This window comes from Choristoneura fumiferana, chromosome 8, assembly GCF_025370935.1.
Source record: "Choristoneura fumiferana chromosome 8, NRCan_CFum_1, whole genome shotgun sequence".
Classification (NCBI taxonomy): Eukaryota; Metazoa; Arthropoda; class Insecta; order Lepidoptera; family Tortricidae; genus Choristoneura; species Choristoneura fumiferana.
Window position 1 is genome coordinate 11,487,306 of NC_133479.1, and position 21,462 is coordinate 11,508,767.

General features: G+C 38.8%; 1 protein-coding gene and 1 pseudogene across 1 annotated transcript in view; one reads left to right on the forward strand and one right to left on the reverse strand.

Moving 5' to 3' along the window:
- The first annotated feature begins 115 nt into the window (after positions 1-115).
- On the forward strand, positions 116-4,085 carry LOC141430044 (uncharacterized; annotated as a pseudogene).
- Positions 4,086-18,927: 14,842 nt separating this feature from the next.
- The window catches only part of LOC141430509 (opsin-3), a 48,991-nt gene continuing 46,456 nt past the window's right edge, over positions 18,928-21,462 (reverse strand). Inside the window, exons 7-8 of the mRNA XM_074091229.1 lie at positions 20,609-20,710; positions 18,928-20,389 (exon numbers count right to left, since the gene is read on the reverse strand). Of these exons, the coding sequence (XP_073947330.1) occupies positions 20,275-20,389; positions 20,609-20,710 (217 nt within the window). The 3' untranslated portion in view covers positions 18,928-20,274. The remainder of the gene's footprint in view (positions 20,390-20,608; positions 20,711-21,462) is intronic.

The following is a 21,462-nucleotide window of genomic DNA, read 5'->3' on the forward strand; positions in this document are numbered from 1 at the left end:
CTAATCTTGAATTTCAAACCTTTGTAACTTTGTTATTTGTAAAGGTAGCTTAAAATTGTTTTTCTATTCGATAACAGGCATTGTGTAGTTTTAATTTATAAAACATATACAAAATAGTCAAATACTGTATTGCAGATCCAGCTATGTGAACAGTGGTCCTCGAAGCCTGCCACACCTGGGCAAGCGGCACTCCAACGGGCACAGCGCCAGACTTAGCCCTCCGGCTCAGCCTCCTCCTCACAACAACACAACAACAATAACAACAACACCACAATCAACAGGATGACATCATTAATTACATATATGATTCTGGAATAAGGTGAGGATGATATGATTTTTAAATAATTTATCGAATCAGGTGTTACTTTGCGGGGTCCATCCATATCAATGAACTATATAAATAATTACACCCACTCCCTTATGATAGATATCTATTGATGTAGGTCAATTGATGGACATATTATTAGCTAATTTTCGTAATACATAGGAAATGGCAGAGAGCAGTGGAAGTATTGGGGGAGGCCTTTGCTCAGCAGTGGGACAGAATAGGCTAACAATGAAGAAACTGCAATTAAAATGCTTCGGAGTCCCACCCAAATAAATAAGCCATCTTATATGCTGATGCATCAACAAGACATCCTATCAATGAGGCATCTTGTTGATAGCAGTAAGTTAAAAAATAAGCTGAATTCAAGTCTTGTTTATCTCTAGAAATACTAATCAAATAATAAAATCTATGGTGTACAGTGGTGTGTCTCTGAGAATGAGCTCTGGTTGAGTTCGAAACGGGTCAGTGTAGTCTGGTGGTGGTGATAGATGGGTTTGTGTGATTTGTGTGTTCTTACAGTGTGGAGGTGGAGGAACTGCATAAACACGCATATCTTGCATAAACGTAGCTATCATAAGGACGCGGGTGAGCAAAGAAATTTTTTATTTTGATATGGACCTCAGCAAAGTAACACCTTCAATAAAATAAATAAAATCTACAAAAATCTACTCATGCCATGCCAGGTTTTAGAATAGGACGGACATTTCCTATAGGTGTCATAAAAGACCTAGCGTGAGAGCGAGCAGCAGTACTCTTTATTCCTAACTACAAACTCTGGACATCAGCTCTGCGGTGTGGAAGGGGTGTGGTGGTAGGGTGTGGAAGGGAAGGCAACAGCAGTACACTATTTCCCAAGAGAGGCATAATGAAGGTTCACTACTGATTCTCATCTGGCGACAGCAACCACTGTCAAGAGTGTAGCAACTCAGACGAGAGAAATAGAATATTAAAATAATATTTAAAAAAACGGGTGCGAGGTTATAGGCTGAAGAGTTTCTTATTAATTTCAACTTGAAATTACCAAGCTTTTGCAAGGAAAAGGTTCTTGACGAACAGAGAAAGTGATTTATAGTGTTCTTTTTCCATTTGTGGTATCCTTAAAGTAGCAAACATTACATCTTGCTCATCTCCCATTGACTTCCAGGTGACGCGAGAGCTAGACCGGGGCAGCGAAGACGCGAGGTACTACCAAGAGGTAGTGTCTCCCCGACAACTGGCCAACTTCAGACCCTTCAACCTCGAGGAGTGGTGGGCGGCGGCTTCTGCAGTCCATAAATCGCAACAAACACCGCTCTTAGTTCCCGACGCGAAAGCTCTCACTGCTGCTGTTGTAATAGGATGGTCTGTATCGGTCACTCTATGAAGATCCATTGGATAGCTTGTGGAATACATTTACAGCATCACTAGATTTGTGCCATGGCTAGGCGTACGGTAGGTTGTATCAATTTTTTTCAAAAGTTTTATGCAACGCTACAACTCAGCAAAAAAATTTTTACCTAAAATGCTGGGCCTGGCTTGAAAATCTGTTTGTTTATGTTTTATGTCGGCAGTTGATAAAAGTAAAAGTAAAGTCAAAGTACCTTTGGTATTTTTATAACCTCAAGATGAGGGTCCGTAATTGCGATTCATTCTAGTGATACACATCAGCTTGTTGGCTATGTGGAACTGTCCAATAATTTAAAATTTATGAGATTACGGCACTGAGCGAAAGTAACGAAAACGCATATCTTTTGCGTTGTCATCTCTTAATGCGATAATAGCATAACAATGAAAATGCGATGATGCCGATTAAACCCATTGGCAAAATCAAATGTGGTGCTATAAAAAATCCACAAATAATCATTTGTATTTACCATTAGGTATAACATAGTGATGTTAATATACAAAAATCTAATGGATTTGACGGAAGGTCTGTAAGGTTTATGCCTCTGAAAGATGTTGGCTTGGCTATCCTATTATAATGTTGTCTCGCATTTGATCTGAAACCTGAATATGCTACTTGGTTGCAAGTTATGGAAGCGTTGAAGGTTTAACTGTGGTCATTCCTTAACTAGCTCTAGGTCGGGAACTGCGTGGCTGAGGAATACCCTACCCTGTTTCTCTGTTTACTCGACAATCCTAACATTCATTTCTCCGTGAGACATTAAGGTGATATCGAAAGATGTAGAGCAAAAGGAAATGTTTTGGTTACATTCCTCCTATCTTCTCGATATTCAACAAGCAAGCATTAAAAAGATTCAGCGCGATTGTAGGCAAGTGTCGAATTACAAGCAAGCATTTTGTCATTTAGTTCATGTTTCGTTAAGCGAATAAAATATTGAATTTTAATAGGTGACCCTTTCAATTTGAAGTCTACTCTGCGGACTGGGATGAACTGTAAATTTAGATGTAGTCTTTTAAAGTGTGATCGTGTTAGTGAGAAATGAAGTCTTGTTGCTTTTTAAAAGTTTATAATATCAATAATTAATAGATTCAGACGTCTCTTTGCGGAAGACCGTATCAATGAAATACAACCTTTATGCCTTGCCTGCCACCAAGTGTTTGTTTTGGGTAGCGAAGGTACCGGGTTCATTTACAAAGTCAGTATTTCGTGATTTTAATTGTGTCTAGTCTTAACTTGATTTGTACAAAAAACGGAAATGATCATAGTTTTAAAGAGATAAAATGTCCAACTTACATTAAAAGATTTACTTAGACTTTCAGGTCTAACTAAAACATAAAATATCTTTTTTGATTTATCATTCTAACATTTTGTTGATTACGTGTTTTCACAATATCTATCTGAAATGTTAGTAAAGCTCTAAAATTAAACGTACATAATTTTATTGTTGTTCAACAAGATTTTATTTCTCCCAAAAATATTTAGATATTTCTCCATCAATTAGGTTTCCCTTGCTTGTGTTGATTTTAACTGTAATTTGAAATGCAAGAAGGAAAGTTGTTAAAATACATTTTTCCATTCTGCAAGGAAAGTTTTAATAATATACAAAAATGAATTAGGGTTAGTTCAAACCCAATAATAGGTTAAAAATATATAATTATATAAAATTTAAGTTTCGTAAATTGATATAAAAATTAAATAATTTAAGGGCCTGGCCTGACCATTCACTACACTTTAAGCGACATATCTACGATGCAATCTTCGTTCATTTTGTTCGAGTAAACAAAGATGGTATTATGGATATATGTCAAATTAAATATGAGAAACATATAATAAAAAGCAATAATTATACTAAAACACAAGTAAGGAAACAATATATTTAAGACGATGTAAATATTTTAGCATGAATTTGTATTTTATTTATGTTTAAGTGGAACAGTGACAGTGCCCAGGTAGAATTGGTTAGAACAGTTTTAATTATGACTCATGTTTTTAGGAATTCTTTGGTCTGATATGCCGGCTCTAAAATGAGTACATATTTGCACACATTAACGTAACTTTTGAAAAATATACTTACGTGTACTGTTGAGTTTTGTTGTCATTTTTTGGATCAATGCCTTGTCTTTTGCATGTAGAAGTAATGGGAATCGTCAAACGAGGTATGACAGTAAGTAGTTTAGGAAAATTCATTTTTGTGCCAGAGCCGGCATATTGCACTAATTTTAAACCACATTACAGATTTAATATTTGAATAATAATTATGATACGGTTGACATTCCATATAAGCCTGTACTTAGACTTCGAAGCTGTTGTAAATAGATTTAAGTCACACAGTGCTGCCAGATTTTGGATTTGAATAAAACGTTTTTACTATCATTTCCATTTTTTTATTCTTAAAATAAAAGTATTCCTGGAGTTTTAGATATATTTACTAGTAAATCGTTCGTTATCGTCTTCCATGTTAAGTTAATCCCATTTGTGTGATTAAATTAATAAATATCACGGAACAAGTCACCATTCACCAGCCCTCTGATTCTGAGAGGCCAGTATCCAGCAGTGGGGCGTATAGGCTGGGACGATGATGTTTTTTTTTCCAGCATTGATATGTTTCTCAAATAAAGTGTCAATTATGTAGAACTAGCTTTTGCCCGCGGCTACGCCCGCGTGGAGTTCGGTTATCGCGCGCTGTTCCCTTGGGAACTGTGCATTTTTCCGGGATAAAAAGTAGCCTATGTCACTCTCTGGCCCATAAACTATCTCTGTGCCAAAAATCACGTCGATCCGTCGCTCCGTTTCGACGTGAAAGACTGACAAACATACAAACACTCACTTTGGCATTTATAATTTTAGTATGAATTGTAGCACTCGTAACTTTTACGATATAGGGGCTAGGTATCGAACCCGACCTCAAGCTTAGTAGCCAAGATTCTCGAACCATTCGGTCGTCGGTTGGCACATACCACACTGTTCCAAATAATTTACCGTCGTAATGCATCCATCGGTCTTATACGCGATTTAGTTTCCTGTGATTGAAGATGGCGCGGTGAGGTGACTGGGATTCGTCAGTAGATGGCGCTTTACTTAAAACATGACCTTAACTAGCACAAAAACAAAGACATACGTTAAAAACAATATCTAGAAACACGATAAAAATTATTAAAGTCCGAAGTAATCTAAGTATTAGACAAGTTTAATTTACTTGTAACTAGCTTGTAACACCATAAAATAACCTAAACGAGGGCGCCACTTCCAATGTCCAAACATGGCTATAATTTCGTACATACTTATGAAAGATTTTAGTTCTTTTTTTCCGTTTCGTCCCTCTACTGTTTTCTATCGTAGGTATGTGTGTCGTGTTTTGTTTATTGGATACTAACCTTTACCCGCGGCTTCGCATGCGGACCTATCTTACCTACCTAAACTAGTCTAGTCTAATATGTAAGACTTTTTAGTCGAAATAAATTTCACTGAATTTCGATGGGAATTCTGGAAAATCATCATCGGGTGACGAAATTTCATGTCTTTGGACTTTGGACTTTTGGAGTTTTTTTTATTTATTTAATAAAGCCATAAATTGTATGTATAAAGGTACATGCTGATGTTATGCACTACTGGTAGAATCAATACCTACAATTTTACCCAGTGGGTGTAGTATCTAGCTTTTCACTTACTTAATAGATTTTACATGATTCCCTAGAAATATCTGAATAAAAGTAGCCTGTTGTGCTAATTCTATCGTATCGTATTCCAGATGTTTAGCTATCTACATACCAAATTTCATCGAAATCCGTCCAGCCGTTTTAGCGTGAAGGAGTAACAAACTTACACACACACACGCACACACAAACACACACACACACACACACACAAAAACACACACACACACACACACACACACAAACTTTTGCATGTTTGTAGGAGCAGGATTTGGTTGGAGCACGCCTTAGGAAAATAAATGGTCAAGTAAGTATCGGAGCGTCGCATTCAATTTTCATCATTACCTTGACCTAGATCCGTCCCACAGCAGGGCACGGCGTCCTCTCCGAATAACAGGGCTTGGGCCGTAGTTCCCACCTGGGCTTAGCGAGGATTGGGAACTTCACACACACCATTGAATTGCTTCGCAGGTTTGTGCAGGTTATCTCACGGTGTTTTCTTTTACCGTAAAGCTCGTGCTTAATGTCAACTGTACCTAATTCCGCACATGAATTTCGAAAAACTGAGGTACGAGCTCGAATTTGAACCCACGATCCTCTGGTTGAGAGGTCATAGGTCAAACCACCAGGCTGCACTGCTCAGAATTAAAAATTTGTGCTAATCTGGGTACTAGGCATATATCACGATCGATGGACGTATGTTGGGGTGGGTAAATATTAACCGTCTTTGGTGTTCAAGAAAAAGTAATTTTGCAAAATTTTGATTTTTTATACGACTTCACACAGTCATAAGCTTAGGTAATAGAAATGATAAATAAAAAATTGGTCAAGTGCGAGTCGGACTCGTGATTGAAGGGTTCCGTAAACAGTCCAGTAAAAGTTTTTCTTAAAATTCTTCTCATATAAGTTCTTTTTGCTGACTGTACTGTGGGAGTTAGTTCCAGAAGTCAAACAGCAGAAGTATTATTTTACAATTTTTATTACTTCAATAGCGGTACACCTTATTTTATGTCTGCACTGTTTAGCTGCCCATCCAGTAATGACCTTTTCTCCGATTCTCCCTCCCAACCACCACTCGGTAGTCGTTAAAATGGCGCGTTATGGTTTAAGTCAAACAACTGCTATACTCATGACTTCCGAGAGATAGTTGAGTGGTTTATACTATTAATTGACGTAATATTATGTCATATCATGTTTAACAATACATATCAATATTTTATAATAAGTTTCAGATATTAACCCTTGAAGTAATTATTGATCAAACACACAATAATGGCTATAAAAACAAATACAGATGGCGCTCTGCGCTTACAATCAAGACAACTACTGTATTTATGATTTTCAATAAATATTTAAGTGACAAACTTAGATTATATTAAATTATATATATATTTATGTTATTTTACAATAAATCTTAGGACGTATTATATAAAAATAAATAATAAGCTAACAGCTCGGCCATCCTGTTTTAGCGAGTCCCATCGCTATATAGAAGGAGAACGTATTTATAGAAATAGTTTAATTATAGGTATACATAACGTTATATACATATAGCGCTCGACATAAAGTAACAATAATATTAGGAACGGAGGTCAATAAATGATTGACAAGATCTTCATAAGTGTCACGAATGTCACGATAAAGCCACATCGTTTCTATAATACAGGTAAAAGAATTAGCTATCCTTATAACATATAAGCCTATATAGTCCTGAATTTAACACATTGATTAAATAAGTAGCAAATTAATCTTCGCGATCAGTACCAGAGCTTTCGTTATCAATATCACTATTGAGGTCTCTATCAAAATTAAGCCAGGGTTGGATTTTATCCAAAGCTACTACATTTTCATAGCGGCGGCCCTGTTTTCGGGTTAAGGGAGTATCCTCTATAAGAAACCGATCGTTGGGGAGTATCTTTTTTATGCGATAAGGACCTTGGTACTTGTTAACTAGTTTTTGTGACTTACCGTCATGTGGGACTTGTCTCTCTACTCGTACCAAGTCGCCCTCCTTGTAAGTTTTACCTGGTTTGTGAGCCTTGTTAAATCTTAATGTATCTTTCTCTTGTTGCTTATCTATCTTTTCCTTTGCCTGTTCCCTAGCATCATTTAACTCATCCGAACTCACAACATTCAAAGTATCACTTATGATGGAATTTAGTATACCTTGTGAATTGCTTGTGATATTAAATCCAAACAAAAGTTCGGATGGAGTCTTTTGAGTAGTTTTATGAGTTGTCGTGTTGAGACCTACCTGAATTTCTGCAACATACTCGTCCCAGTTTTTCTCGTCATCTCCGTGCGAAGAAGTAGATAAAGCATTGAGGATCGTCTTGTTAAATCTCTCCACCTGGCCATTAGCACGTGGTGTTGCGACAGCATTTTCGATGTGCTTAATGCCAAATGAAGAGACAAATTCTTTAAATGTCTTACTAGTGAAGCTAGTTCCCTTGTCCGTGATTAAACGGGAAGGAACCCCAAAATAACTAATATGCTCCTTAACGACCCTAATAGAGGTTGTCGATTTCGTATTTTTGACAGGTGTTATGTTAGCATACTTTGTGAAGCCATCTATTATCACTAGTAAATAGCAGTTACCCTTTTTGCTTCTCACGAATGGCCCCAGGTGGTCCGCGTGGATGGTGTGAAAGGGGACACTAACCTTTTCTATAGGGTGCAGTTTGCCTTCACGTCTGCCGCCGGGCGTTTTGTGGTGTGCACACTCCAGACAGGAGCTTACATATTTTTTTACAAAACGTCGCATTTTGGCGAACCAATAATGTTTCTGTATTCGCTGCAGCGTCTTGTCAAAACCGCAATGTCCAACATCATCATGGTTTTTCTGTAGTATTTGCCAGCGAACGCTTTTTGGTACTAGCCACTTCATTTCATCGTTAACAATGCGGTAGACTCTCCCATTTTTAAGTTTATAATTTTTAACTATATCCTGAACTTGCTCAGAGTTTGGATCACTAAGAACTTCTTTTATTATTTTAATTTCCGCATCTGCGCATTGAACGGTAGTGATCCAGTCTTGGTCAATTTCTTCGGCTGTAAGTACATCAAGGACGTGACTTTCTGGTGCACCTTCGTCAACAGGGTTGCGGCTCAGTGCATCCGCATGTAGCATACGTATACCAGGGCGATATTCGATGGTGCAATCGTATTCTTGTATTTGTACCCACCAACGAGCGACTCTTGGGATAACGTCGCGCTTGGTCAGAGTATATCTGAGGGCATTACAGTCGGTAAAGATTTTAAATGATATCCCAACCAGGTATACTCTGAAACGATTCAGAGACGCGACAACTGCAAGAGTCTCCTGCTCATAGGAATGGAGTTTGCGCTCCTCGGGAGTGGTCTTACGACTAAAATAGGAAACAGGTTGGAAAACCCCATCCACGTTAGACTGAAGAAGTATTCCCGCAACGCCGTCTTTGCTCGCATCTGTGTGCAGTTGGGTGTCTGACTTTGGGTCATAGAGCGCTAAAAGTGGTCTCCGAGTCAGTAGGCTTTTTATATTATCAAAAGCGTTCTTTTGAGCCTCTCCCCATGCCCATTTAGCATCTTTCCGTAACAGGTCTGTCAGGGGGGATGTTATAAGAGCGTAGCCTTTAATGAAACGCCGAAAAAATCCTGACAGTCCAAGGAACTGTCTAACTTCGTGCTGATTACTCGGGGTACGGAATTTCGAAACTGCGTCTGTTTTTCTAGATCCAGGACGGATCCCTTCAGCGCTTACCTCGAAACCCAGAAAATCAACTTGATTTTGGAAGAAGTTGCACTTGCTTAGTTTAAGCGTGACACCTCCTTCCTTGAGCAATCGTAAAACATCTTCCAGCCTTTGTAATCCCTCAGTGAAATCTTTCGCTGGAATTAAAATGTCGTCCATATAGACAATAGCGAACTTTATTTTAGCATCAGACAAAATCTTATTTATCGTTCTCTGAAACACGGATGGTGCATTCACCAGTCCGAACGGCATTCTGTTATATTCGTACTGTCCGTCAGGGGTTACAAAGGCTGTCTTATGTCGCGATTCTTCCGCAATAGGAATCTGGTAATATCCGGATGCCAAATCTAAGGATGTAAATAAGGTATTCCCGGCAAGTTGGTCCAATTGATCCTCGACTCTGGGGAGGGGGTAATGATCCTTTTTTGTTTTACGATTTAAGGCCCTGTAGTCAACACACAGGCGTTTGTCCCCGGTTTTTTTCTGAACTAAAACAATAGGGCTCGCGTATGGCGAGGAAGATTCCCTCACAATCCCATTATCGAGCATTTCTTGGACCATGCCTCTTACCAACATCCTTTCGGCGTATGACATGCGGTAGGGACGATAGACCACAGGTTGTGAGTCCTCCAGTTCGATAGTCATCTCAGTTACCTTTGTGAAGCCGAGATCGTCGAGGCCCTTTGAAAAGCAATCGCCGTACTCCGACAAAAGTTTCTGAAGTTTTAAACGCTCTTTATCGCTCAGGCCTTCTCCGCAGTTCACTGTTTCGTCGACCTCATTTTCTTTGAACATGATGCTACAGCAGTCTAATGTAATATTGCTACCTTGTTTAAAAATAGCGCGCGTCAGCAAAAACCCCTTTTCGAGGTTGATTATTTCGGGTGATGTATTCAGAACCAGAACCGTACTGACACCGTGACTTATGTCGTATTGTCCCGGGAGCAAAAAGTATTCTTTACCTTCTGGACCCCGTAGTGACCCGTTAACGAGGATAGTGCCAGTGTCGAGAGACGCAGACTCCACTGGGACTGGTGTCAAAGCTCCACATTGTAAAGCGATCTCTTCACGTACCTTTATGTGTGCCTTTTCGTTGGTAGTTCGTTGAAATATAAGTTCCTTTGGAGTCTTCGTTATCACAATGTCTGGCTTTTCTGTAAAGGTGTGACCTAGTAACACTGGTTGATTAATCACAAAGTCTTCAACTACGTACAAACTAATTAATTCTCTAATACCCTGAACCTCAACGTTAGTTGATATTAAACCTATAGGCGTCACTAGGTTTCCCCCTATGCCCCTCAGCACTGGCAAGTCTACGGATTTTTCAATATCAATATTCAGTTGCTGTGCTGTACTTATTTTTATAAGTGAGCACTGACTGCCAAGGTCAACATGACACTTAACCGTCGAGTCACTGACCTTGACGTCCATTACGTACTTATTGTTTTCGTCATTCATGTGTAATTCGGCTACTTGTTTTTCTACCCGTTCTTTGCCCTTCCCTTCGTCTTTTGTCTGAGGTTTGTTTGACCTCTTGAAACAGTAATCTGCTAAATGGCCCATTTTCTCACAATGTGTACATTTTACAGCAGGTTTTTCACATTTTGAACTACGATGTCCCACCTCGTTACAATTGTAGCATTTGATACCAGCATTGGTATTGTCCCTTATGATATTGGTATTTTCCCTTAACGTGCTGGAACGCGTGAAATTTTGCCTTCGGCCATTAAAACGAGGCATATGAGGTGGGTCTAGATGATCTCGATCCCTACTTTGCCCAACCTTCACAGTTTTAAAATATTTTAAGACCTGTTCAGGTTCAGAGAATTGGGCCGCTTGTGCACCTACTCTTATCGCACGATCATCTACACCGCCAAGGATGCAATCGACTGCCTGCCTACCGTATAACTTGCACCTATTTAATAAGTTAACCTTCGCATAATAGTACTGCTCAAGTGACTCGCCATATTTTACTCTTTTAGCTAGCATTTCTGTAAGGAGTTCGCAATAGTCCTCGCGGCAGGGAAACGATTCTATTAATTTATTTTTCCATTCGGTCCATGTTAATAATACACTTGGTAGGCCTTGATACCAGGTCTTAGCAACGCCTGTAAGTTTGGGAAGAGCATAATGAATCGTTTCCCTGTCGTCCCACTGATATATGGTCGCGCACTCTTCTACTTTCGTAAGCCAAGTTAGTACAGTCTGTTCTCTGGACATAGGGTCAAACTCAGGGATAACATTAGTATTGAAAGTGAGTCTCGGTTTATCAGATTTCTTAAATTGTTTTAGAATGTCGAGAAACTTATCTAAAACAGCAGATTCACGGTTACCTGAATTGGAGAACCTCGAAAGTTTCCTACTGCTACGATAATGCTCACCAGAGTCCTCCGAAGAACTGCATCGTCTCCTGCGGCTGCTGTTCTGACGTTGTTCGGGCCGCGAGTGCCTCATTGTCTCGTCCGTCCACTGGGGTCTAGCCGCGCCTTGTTGCGCGCCTTGCCTTCGCTCCCAACCAGATATCCTTGGGCTTCTACTCCCTGAGTTGGACAGTCTCGAACCTTTTCTGCTACTACGATGATAACGCTCACCAGAGTCCTCCGAGGAGCTGGATCGTCTCCTGCGGCTGCTGTTTTGACGTTGTTCGGATCGGGGGTGTCTTCTCGCGTCACTTTCGTTGTACCACTGAGGACTAGCTACGCATTGTCGCTGTTCCTGAACAGCAATTTTTGGGCTGTTACCGCCGGCATCTCTAAAATCCTGACCCTGTGACCTGGGTATTTCTTTAGAGGTATGGTACAGACCCCGGCCCTGTGACCTGGGCGCTCCTGGGTTGCGACCTTCGAAACCCTGGCCCTGTGACCTGGGCGCTCCTGGGTTGCGACCTTCGAAACCCTGGCCCTGTGACCTGGGCGCTCCCGGGCTGGTGTTTTCAAGACCCCGGCCCTGTGACCTGGGCGCTCCTGGGTCAGTATGGCTAACAGCACCCTGGCCCTGTGACCTGGGCTCTCCTGGGTCGTCCGTCTCCATATCTGAATCTGAAACTTCGAATTGTCATGCTTAGAACAAATGCTCAGCTCACGGTTATCGTCGACTCTACATATAGATTACATGACTTTACGTATAGACTCTACATGACTCTACATATAGACTCTACATGACTCTACATATAGACTCTACATGACTCTACATATAGACTCTACATGACTCTACATATAGACTCTACATGACTCTACATATAGACTCTACATGACTCTACATATAGACTCTACATGACTACATATAGACTCTACATGACTCTACATATAGACTCTACATGACTCTACATATAGACTCTACATGACTCTACATATAGACTCTACATGACTCTACATATAGACTACATGACTCTACATATAGACTAAGTTTGATGCCTGCAAAATAGGGACCCTTTACCCATCCCACATTTAGGAGTTTCCACTAATTAATTTAAGTATAACATGTCGATCACACACATTAACTTCAACGTCTTGCATGGCAAGTGACTAGTTGTATAATGTGACCGTAACGGTAAATACGGTTTGAACATTAAAAGTAACTAACCAACAGGTCACATATGTTCATCTCCGAGGGAGTGCCCGTGGCAAGATAAACATATGTGATTAACCGTATAAACCTCCGGAATATCTCCGTAACGGAAGATACAGTTTATTATGTAAAGTAAAGAACCAACAGGTCACATATGTTCATCTCCAAGGGAGTGCCCATGGCAAGATAAACATATGTGATTAACCGTATAAACCTCCGGAATATCTCCGTAACGGAAGATACAGTTTATTATTTAAAGTAAAGAACCAACAGGTCACATATGTTCATCTCCAAGGGAGTGCCCATGGCAAGATAAACATATGTGATTAACCGTATAAACCTCCGGAATATCTCCGTAACGGAAGATACAGTTTATTATTTAAAGTAAAGAACCAACAGGTCACATATGTTCATCTCCAAGGGAGTGCCCATGGCAAGATAAACATATGTGATTAACCGTATAAACCTCCGGAATATCTCCGTAACGGAAGATACAGTTTATTATTTAAAGTAAAGAACCAACAGGTCACATATGTTCATCTCCAAGGGAGTGCCCGTGGCAAGATAAACATATGTGATTAACCGTATAGACCTCCGGAATATCTCCGTAACGGAATATACAGTTTCTAATGGCCATACAAATTACTCTAGACACTTTTTCAAATCATCTAGTCCACTATCTCTACAAAAAGAGAGAGAGAAAAAAAATGTACTTACACTTTGGTGTGGCGTGGCAAGAATCCTATCGATTCCTGTCGATCCCACTTCTGAACTGTGGGAGTTAGTTCCAGAAGTCAAACAGCAGAAGTATTATTTTACAATTTTTATTACTTCAATAGCGGTACACCTTATTTTATGTCTGCACTGTTTAGCTGCCCATCCAGTAATGACCTTTTCTCCGATTCTCCCTCCCAACCACCACTCGGTAGTCGTTAAAATGGCGCGTTATGGTTTAAGTCAAACAACTGCTATACTCATGACTTCCGAGAGATAGTTGAGTGGTTTATACTATTAATTGACGTAATATTATGTCATATCATGTTTAACAATACATATCAATATTTTATAATAAGTTTCAGATATTAACCCTTGAAGTAATTATTGATCAAACACACAATAATGGCTATAAAAACAAATACAGATGGCGCTCTGCGCTTACAATCAAGACAACTACTGTATTTATGATTTTCAATAAATATTTAAGTGACAAACTTAGATTATATTAAATTATATATATATTTATGTTATTTTACAATAAATCTTAGGACGTATTATATAAAAATAAATAATAAGCTAACAGTACTTTATGCCCCTGGTTACCAAAGTACTCGTCAAGACGACAAACGAGTCCAAACTCACAGAGTTCTCATGGTCACCCGCTAGCTTTATCATCAGATCAACTCCATGTCATCGGATTTATACATGCGTGCGTGTAAAATTTCAACTCAGTAGGTTGAAAATATCCACTTCAAATTTGAGTTGAAAGATTCCACCCGAGCATACATAGTTACATTACACTGCAATTAAATATAATGCTTGTAATAAGTTTTTGTTAAAAAAATCATTTTTAATACAAGCTTTTTTTGCCGAATGTACTTTTTGTTGACTGTACTTGAATTGTCGTCTTAACCACATATCTGTACCAAATTTCAAGTCGGTACTATTAACTATTGAGGATCGGACCACTGGGAGTGGGTCAAATTTAGCTTCCAAAATTTGACCCAAACAAACAATACAATAAATAAACAAATGGGTAAACATAGTGATTAATCGGTGTGGATTTGGCGAGCGCTTTATCAAAGTTGGCTTCATTGAGGTTTGTGGTTCATAAATTGCTTTATTAATTTGCACACAAACGAATACACCACACAATCAGACAGTAACTATATTATACTATCGAAGCTTTTATAAAACATCATTAAAATCGCCAAAAAGGTAAATATTCAAACGACATATTGGCTACCCGTTGGTATCGATCGCCTTAGCAACGGCTAATAACGCCTAGCAAGCAAAAAACGCTGAAAAAAACACTTTTCTTGTATGACGACCCCCTTTAATTTTTAACTTTATTTTATTTTTAGTAGGTATTTGTTGTTATATCGGCCACAGTAATACATAATCTGTGAAAATTTCAAGTGTCTAACTTTTACGGCTTCAGAGATAGAACCCTGTGACAGACGTACAGACAGACAGACAGACAAACAGACAGCGGAGTCTCAGTAATAGGGTCCCGTTGGCACTCTTTGGGTACGGAACCCTAAAAATTACATGACTATTTGTGTGAAGTTCCCAATCCGCACTGGGCCCGCGCCCATACTTTTTATTATCGTTATATTTTTATTATATAGTTTCACTAACGTGTACCCGCGGCTTCGCACGCGTAAATCATTGAAATTCCGGGACTTTATTAAATTCTCGTGGGAATTCCCTAAAATTACATCGTGGTTTTCATTGACGTTAAATTAAAACACATATGCCAAATTTCATGACTCTAAACCCAGCGGTTGTTATTTCGAGATTTTATCCCTATCCCGTGAGAACATCGGGATAAAAAGTAGCTTAACTATGTGTTATTCAAGACGTCCAGCTACCTACATACCAAATTTCATGACTCTAAGCCCAGCGGTTGTTATTTAGAGATTTTATCCCTATCCCGTGGGAATATCGGGATAAAAAGTATCCTATGTTTTAATCCAGGTTCGAAACTAACTTTTTGCCAAATTTCATCCAAATCCGTCCAGCCGTTTCAGCGTGAAGAAGTAACAAACATACTCACTCACTCACTCACAAACTTTCACATTTATAATATTAGTAGAATAACCACTAATTATTTTAAAAAAGTGCTGCTTGAAAATTTGCATTCATTACAAAGATATACCTACACCAGATCAGGCATGCCCGGATTTTATCGTGGACAGTCACGTCAAAATCACAGCTAGGTATACACACAGGGTTTCTTTTATTTGAGGTAGCTATTTGGTATGCAGGAATTGCACTAGTATTACACTTGTACTATTACTTATTCTGTGGCATACTTATTCTGTGCACATAGAGCGGCCGCAGTATAGTAGTAGTATGTACCTAGTGAACGTAAGGCCTGTTAATTGTATAATGGCTAGATGGCTACCTAAAAAGCGTGTGATGCTATGTAGTTTCCTCAGGTCGCGAAAGGTAAATACTAGAAGATTTGTATAAGTACCTTGTTTTAGTTCCAGTTAAAATCTTGTATAACGTCAACGAGGACGAACCTTTGTTTACGCGTCAAAGTTGGTACCACCGTAGAAGTTGGGGTATGCGAGGAATTCATATCGCTGTATGGCTGAACGTCAAACATCTCTCTTCAAAGCGCTGTATTCTGTATTTATGTTACGGGACCGCGCCCCAGGGCTTACAACTTAGGTACAGCACCTAATGAGTTTGGCGAACTCCTCAAAGGAGGTTACGCGGGAAACTTTTGTTTTTTTGGCGGTACATTTTTGTGAAGTGTGACGCGTGTGTTTTTCTGTTTGCTGTGTTATGTGAGCGTTTAATTAATTAGTCGTTACTTACTTTCGCTTTGAACTTCATGTATACTACATGATGTGCTGTGTTATTATTATACGTGGCTACGGAATAAACTTACGTACCTACCCTTGCTAACGGGCGGCGAAATGTTATTTTTATAGATTTAATAAGAGTAGGTACTTAGCTTGGCACCCGTGTATAATTTAAAAAAATTATTTTTCATAGAAGCACATTCTTTGAATGAAAATGATTACTTACCTATTGACAACGACCGGATGGCCATGGGACACTTGACACCAATGAGGGCTATCGCGTATGAATTCGCCACTAGAGGCGCTAGTGTAGCGTGAGGTCTCCGAAATGTCAAATCTCATAGTTTTTGGGTGAGCTACGCGAGTTTATTTATAATTAGAATAATTTTGTGAATATTTTGCAATATCTGAAATTAATTATGGCAAATATGCGTTCCGGGGCAATGAATGTCTGTGTTTTGAGACAGTTTTGTCTTTCGGAAACCTTTGTCCTCCCTTTTTTCCGAACAAAACGGGGACTATGCAACACTGTGGCATGCTCGATATATTTATGGTACGGTTTTAAGATGTATTAAATATGATTTTAATCTAAACTTTGTTTTCACGCCCGTAATAACAGACTTTGAAAGCCATACTTAAAAACCTCACGCAACAGTGCGCCATCTAGTGAGACAAAAAACGATAGCCCTCATTGATCTAGTCCCAAACTAAGCAAAGGTTGTACTAGGGATACTAGGCAACGGATAAACATACTTATATAGATAAATACATACTTAAATACATATTAAACATCCAAGACGACCAGATGGCCTAGTGGTTAGAGAACCTGACTACGAAGCTTGAGGTCCCGGGTTCGATTCCCGTGTCGGGGCAGATATTTGTATGAAAAATACGAATGTTTGTTCTCGGGTCTTGGGTGTTTACTATGTATTTAAGTATGTATCTATCTATATAATTATATTTATCCGTTGCTTAGTACCCATAACACAAGCTTTGCTAAGCTTACTTTGGGACTAGGTCAATTGGTGTGAATTGTCCCGTGATATTTATTTATTTATTTATTTAAGACCCGAGAACAAACATTCGTATTATTCATACAAATATCTGCCCCGGGCGGAAACTGAACCCGGGACCTCAAGCTTCGTAGCCAGGTTATCTAACCACTTGGCCATCCGGTCGTCAATCGGACTGAGATATGGTAACACAACTAACTCGGTTGAATCATTGATCATATCATAACAAACATTTTTCAATCCAAAAAAATACTTAGTGACAATTCCCGCTAACGCAATCGATCAGAGGCCGTATTGCCTAACGTTTCTGGCGCTCGCGATCGCAATCAAATGACAGATTTCGCATACAAAAACTGTCATTTGATTGCGATCGCGATCGTCAGAAACGTAAGGCAATACGGCCTCAGATCCCCGTTGTCGTCGAAATCAATTAGTGTAAATCTTGTAGGGTTCATTCTTAAAGCGATCGGCAAAATTTAATTAACTGGTAACAAAGCGGGAACAGCGCGCGCGGATGTGCTGAGGCCAGCGTGATTGCTGTTCACGTTTCTGCGCAGAAAAATACGACTCGTGCTGGCTGTGTGTTTATCTCAGCGTGTCCTTCTCTAAGAAGAACAGAAGGAGAGAGATGTCTTTATAAGACATTTTAGTAGAGTAGTGATAATTAATTTGAGCAATTTTTTCTAGGCCACTATTACTAGGTATTTTAATCGGCATGTTTTCAAAAATCGATCACTTTTATTTTTTAACATCTCAATGTTATCCTGGAAAGCGATGAGCCAAGAGCGTATCGAACGCGTTAAATACTTTTAAAGCCCCTTTTAATAGATCAGTCGTTTTCAAAATAAGTGCCGCATAAAAATTCAAATGCGGACATAAAATTGTCTTCAGAGACAATCGAACGCTTTTCATCCAATGCCTGTTCCGATAGGCGTTTTAAGCTTTTGATTTACGCGTGACCTTTTTCTAAATATCTTAGTATCAATAATTTAGTCTTTACTAGCTTTTGCCCGCGACTTTGCTCGTGTAATCAAGCAGTTTTAATTGATATTTCGGGAGTCCACTATATTCCCAAAAATTACATCGCGGTCTCATTGACCTTACCTTAAAAACTTATAAAACCATCGACCGTACCAGATTTTACAACCTTGAACCCAGGGGTTGGGGATAAATTTTTAAATCTCAATTTTGATCCCGATCCCGTCGGAATATAGGTAGGATTACATAGTAGTCTATGTGTTTATTCAGGATGTCCAGCTATCTGTAGATATTTGATATCAGATCAGAAGTGTAACAAACATACCTTCGCATACCTACTTACATTACACACATACTCACAAACTTTCGCATTTACGTACCTATAATAAGTAGGAAGCCGTGTGGCCTAGTGGTTTGCCGAAATGCATGTGCGAAATTACATTTTGAAAATTACCACGAGCTTTACGGTGAAGGAAAACATCGTGAGGAAACCTGCACACACCTGTGAAGTAACTCAATGGTACGTGTGAAGTTCCCAATCCGCACTGGGCCCGCGTGGGTACTACGGCCCAAGCCCTCTCATTCTGAGAGGAGGCCTGTGCCAAGGCAGTGGGATTTAAATAGGCTGGGATAGAAAAGTAGGAAAGATTCTCAGGGTGGTAGTGATAGGAGGTCACTTTTTATGGTTTGTTTGTGTTAACGCGCCAAAATATTAATAAATGAAAACACCATTACTCATTGCTGTATTCAACTTTATTTGCTTTAAAATCGTTAGCCGTTGTCGTCGGGTTCGGTCCGTATCTTTTTTTATTTTATTTTCATGTATTGCTTCCATTGTAAAAAAAATATGGCGTCATCGGAGTCCATTAAGCGAGCGCGTCATTATTCATGAATCAAGTCATTTTATCATACCCCTAAATTATACGTACATAATAGAGATTCGTGCTCTAATATAAGACTAATCTGTAGCTTTAGAAAGCTGAGCTTGAAAAAAGGCCTGGATACTTAGGTGTTAGTAAGTTATACAAAAGTTGACTGCTATCCTAGCTAGAAAAAGCTTCTCTCGTATATTTCGGTTTTTTTTCCTCAGGCTTAGCTTTCTTATGTCAGATTAAACAAATGTTAATTAACTAAGTACCTAACTCTTAGAACTGAAGCAATCAATACAAGTCCTTCAAGTTTAATTATCGAACATTTCTCAAAAAAGCGATCTGCCAAATGAATCTCTGTTAAATTGCTAAAGATAATAAATCATGGAAGCGTGTTTTTGGGCAGTAATAATTTCTTTTATTAGGTACGAACGGCGCCATCTCTTTGAATGTGAAATACAGAATCGTTAATGTTTCCATTATCTTTGGGTCTCGAGGGGCCTAGGAGCGGGTGCTGATGTTCTGCTCCAAAAATCTGTTTTAATTTTCAGCAAGTAAAACATTTTACATTTTACGTGGACTTTGTTTTTGGAAAAGGGCGATGAAAAATTGTGATCTGTAATTCTGTTTATGATTATTTAACTGTAGCGGTCTTATTACTTAGGTACATTAAAACTCATTATAGGTACAATAAGGTAGAAAACAATAATAAAATTCACTGTCAGAAAAAAAATAGCTACCTGAAAACAGTTGACTTGAATTGAATGGTACAGCATGCTCGCTCATATCTAAAACTGCAGTACAATGTCATTTATAAAACACATTGAAGTGCTTTGCTATTCAGGAAGGTTGGTACCTTATATAAAAATGTGTCAATGAGACCTATAATATACCTACAGGGTGAAATCTAGGATGTAATACAATTAGTGTTTTCAGACTTATTTCAACAATAGAGTTAATGCATTATACCTATATTACCCAGCATTAACTGAGCACGAAACACTAATTTTGTATTACGTCCTAGATTTCACCCTGTATTTACTATATACTTACTTAATTTTAACTTGTGGTACCTTGCTAAGCGTTCACAGAACAAATGAGTTCCGACCACTGCCTTATAAAACGTGTGAAGGGACCGACCAATTTTTTAGAATCGTATAATGGCAGAACTAGGGGTAGTATTGATTGCATCAGTCCTTTTTGTCAGGTAGCCTTAGGCTTCGGCTTGCGGCTGCGGCGTGGCGGTAGCGACGCTGGTGGTGGTGGAGACAGCATCAGGGTCCTGCTCACGGACTCCTAGCCATGGAAGGCGCTTCTCCAGCTCCGCCCTAGAGAAAAAAACATTAAGATTTCAGCATAGTCTACACTCAATTTAGAAAAGATTGAAGCAATCGGCTTTGACAAAAATAAGGGTCTTGATTCGGTTGTATTTTATTCATGTTTATTACTTGAACTCCGTCAATAGGTAATGAACCGATTTGTATCCACTAATTCATGGTTCTCTCACTCTCCTGAAAATGTTCACTATACATTTGGTGGTCACTGACCTGTATCTCGGGTGGTTGATGGCATACACCCAGGGATCTATGCAGGAGACAACCTTGGCGCAGACGGCGGGGATCATTGTGGCCACAGGGGTTAACAGGCTCCTGTTGGTAAGTTCAAGTATTCAAAATGGGTGCCCCTTGAAATGTCGACTAACTATTTAACGAATTTCATTTCATCGAAAACAATCCATAGAATATTCAATACTAATATTTTCTCTTCGAGTAATTTCACTTTATCGACTATTCATTACATATTACAACAATTATTAGAACAACAGTACAAGGATTATTATTTGCTTAAAATACATTTCATCAACTATTCATGAAACAGGGCAACTAAATATCGCTGTTTATTTCTTTCGCATATTATTATAAAACACCAGAAGAACTAAGACCTCAAAAAATCGTTACCAGAAAAGTAGGTTAGAGTAGGTTAGAACTGCGACCCCAACAAAAATAAATCGCTACCCATAAAGTAGGTTAGGTTAGGGTGGGTTAAAACCGCGACCCCATCAAAAATAAAACGCTAGTAGATTAAGTTAGGTTAGAACTGCGACTCCAACAAAAATAAATCGCTACCAGAAAAGTAGGTTAGGTTAGTTTCGAACTGCGACCCTAACAAAAATAAATCGCTGCAAAAATAAAGAAATAAATTAATTTCATTCGAAAAATATGAAATAATAAAATATGAAATTAAGTTCTGCCAAATAAACTATCTATTAAATAATATTTCCAGAAATTAAAAATCGGTGATTTAAAAATACTTATTTTAATCATTCGAGATAATGAATATTCGATGAAATGAAAAAATAGGAAACTTTGACTTTTAACTGATATTCGATTAAAAGTTTGTC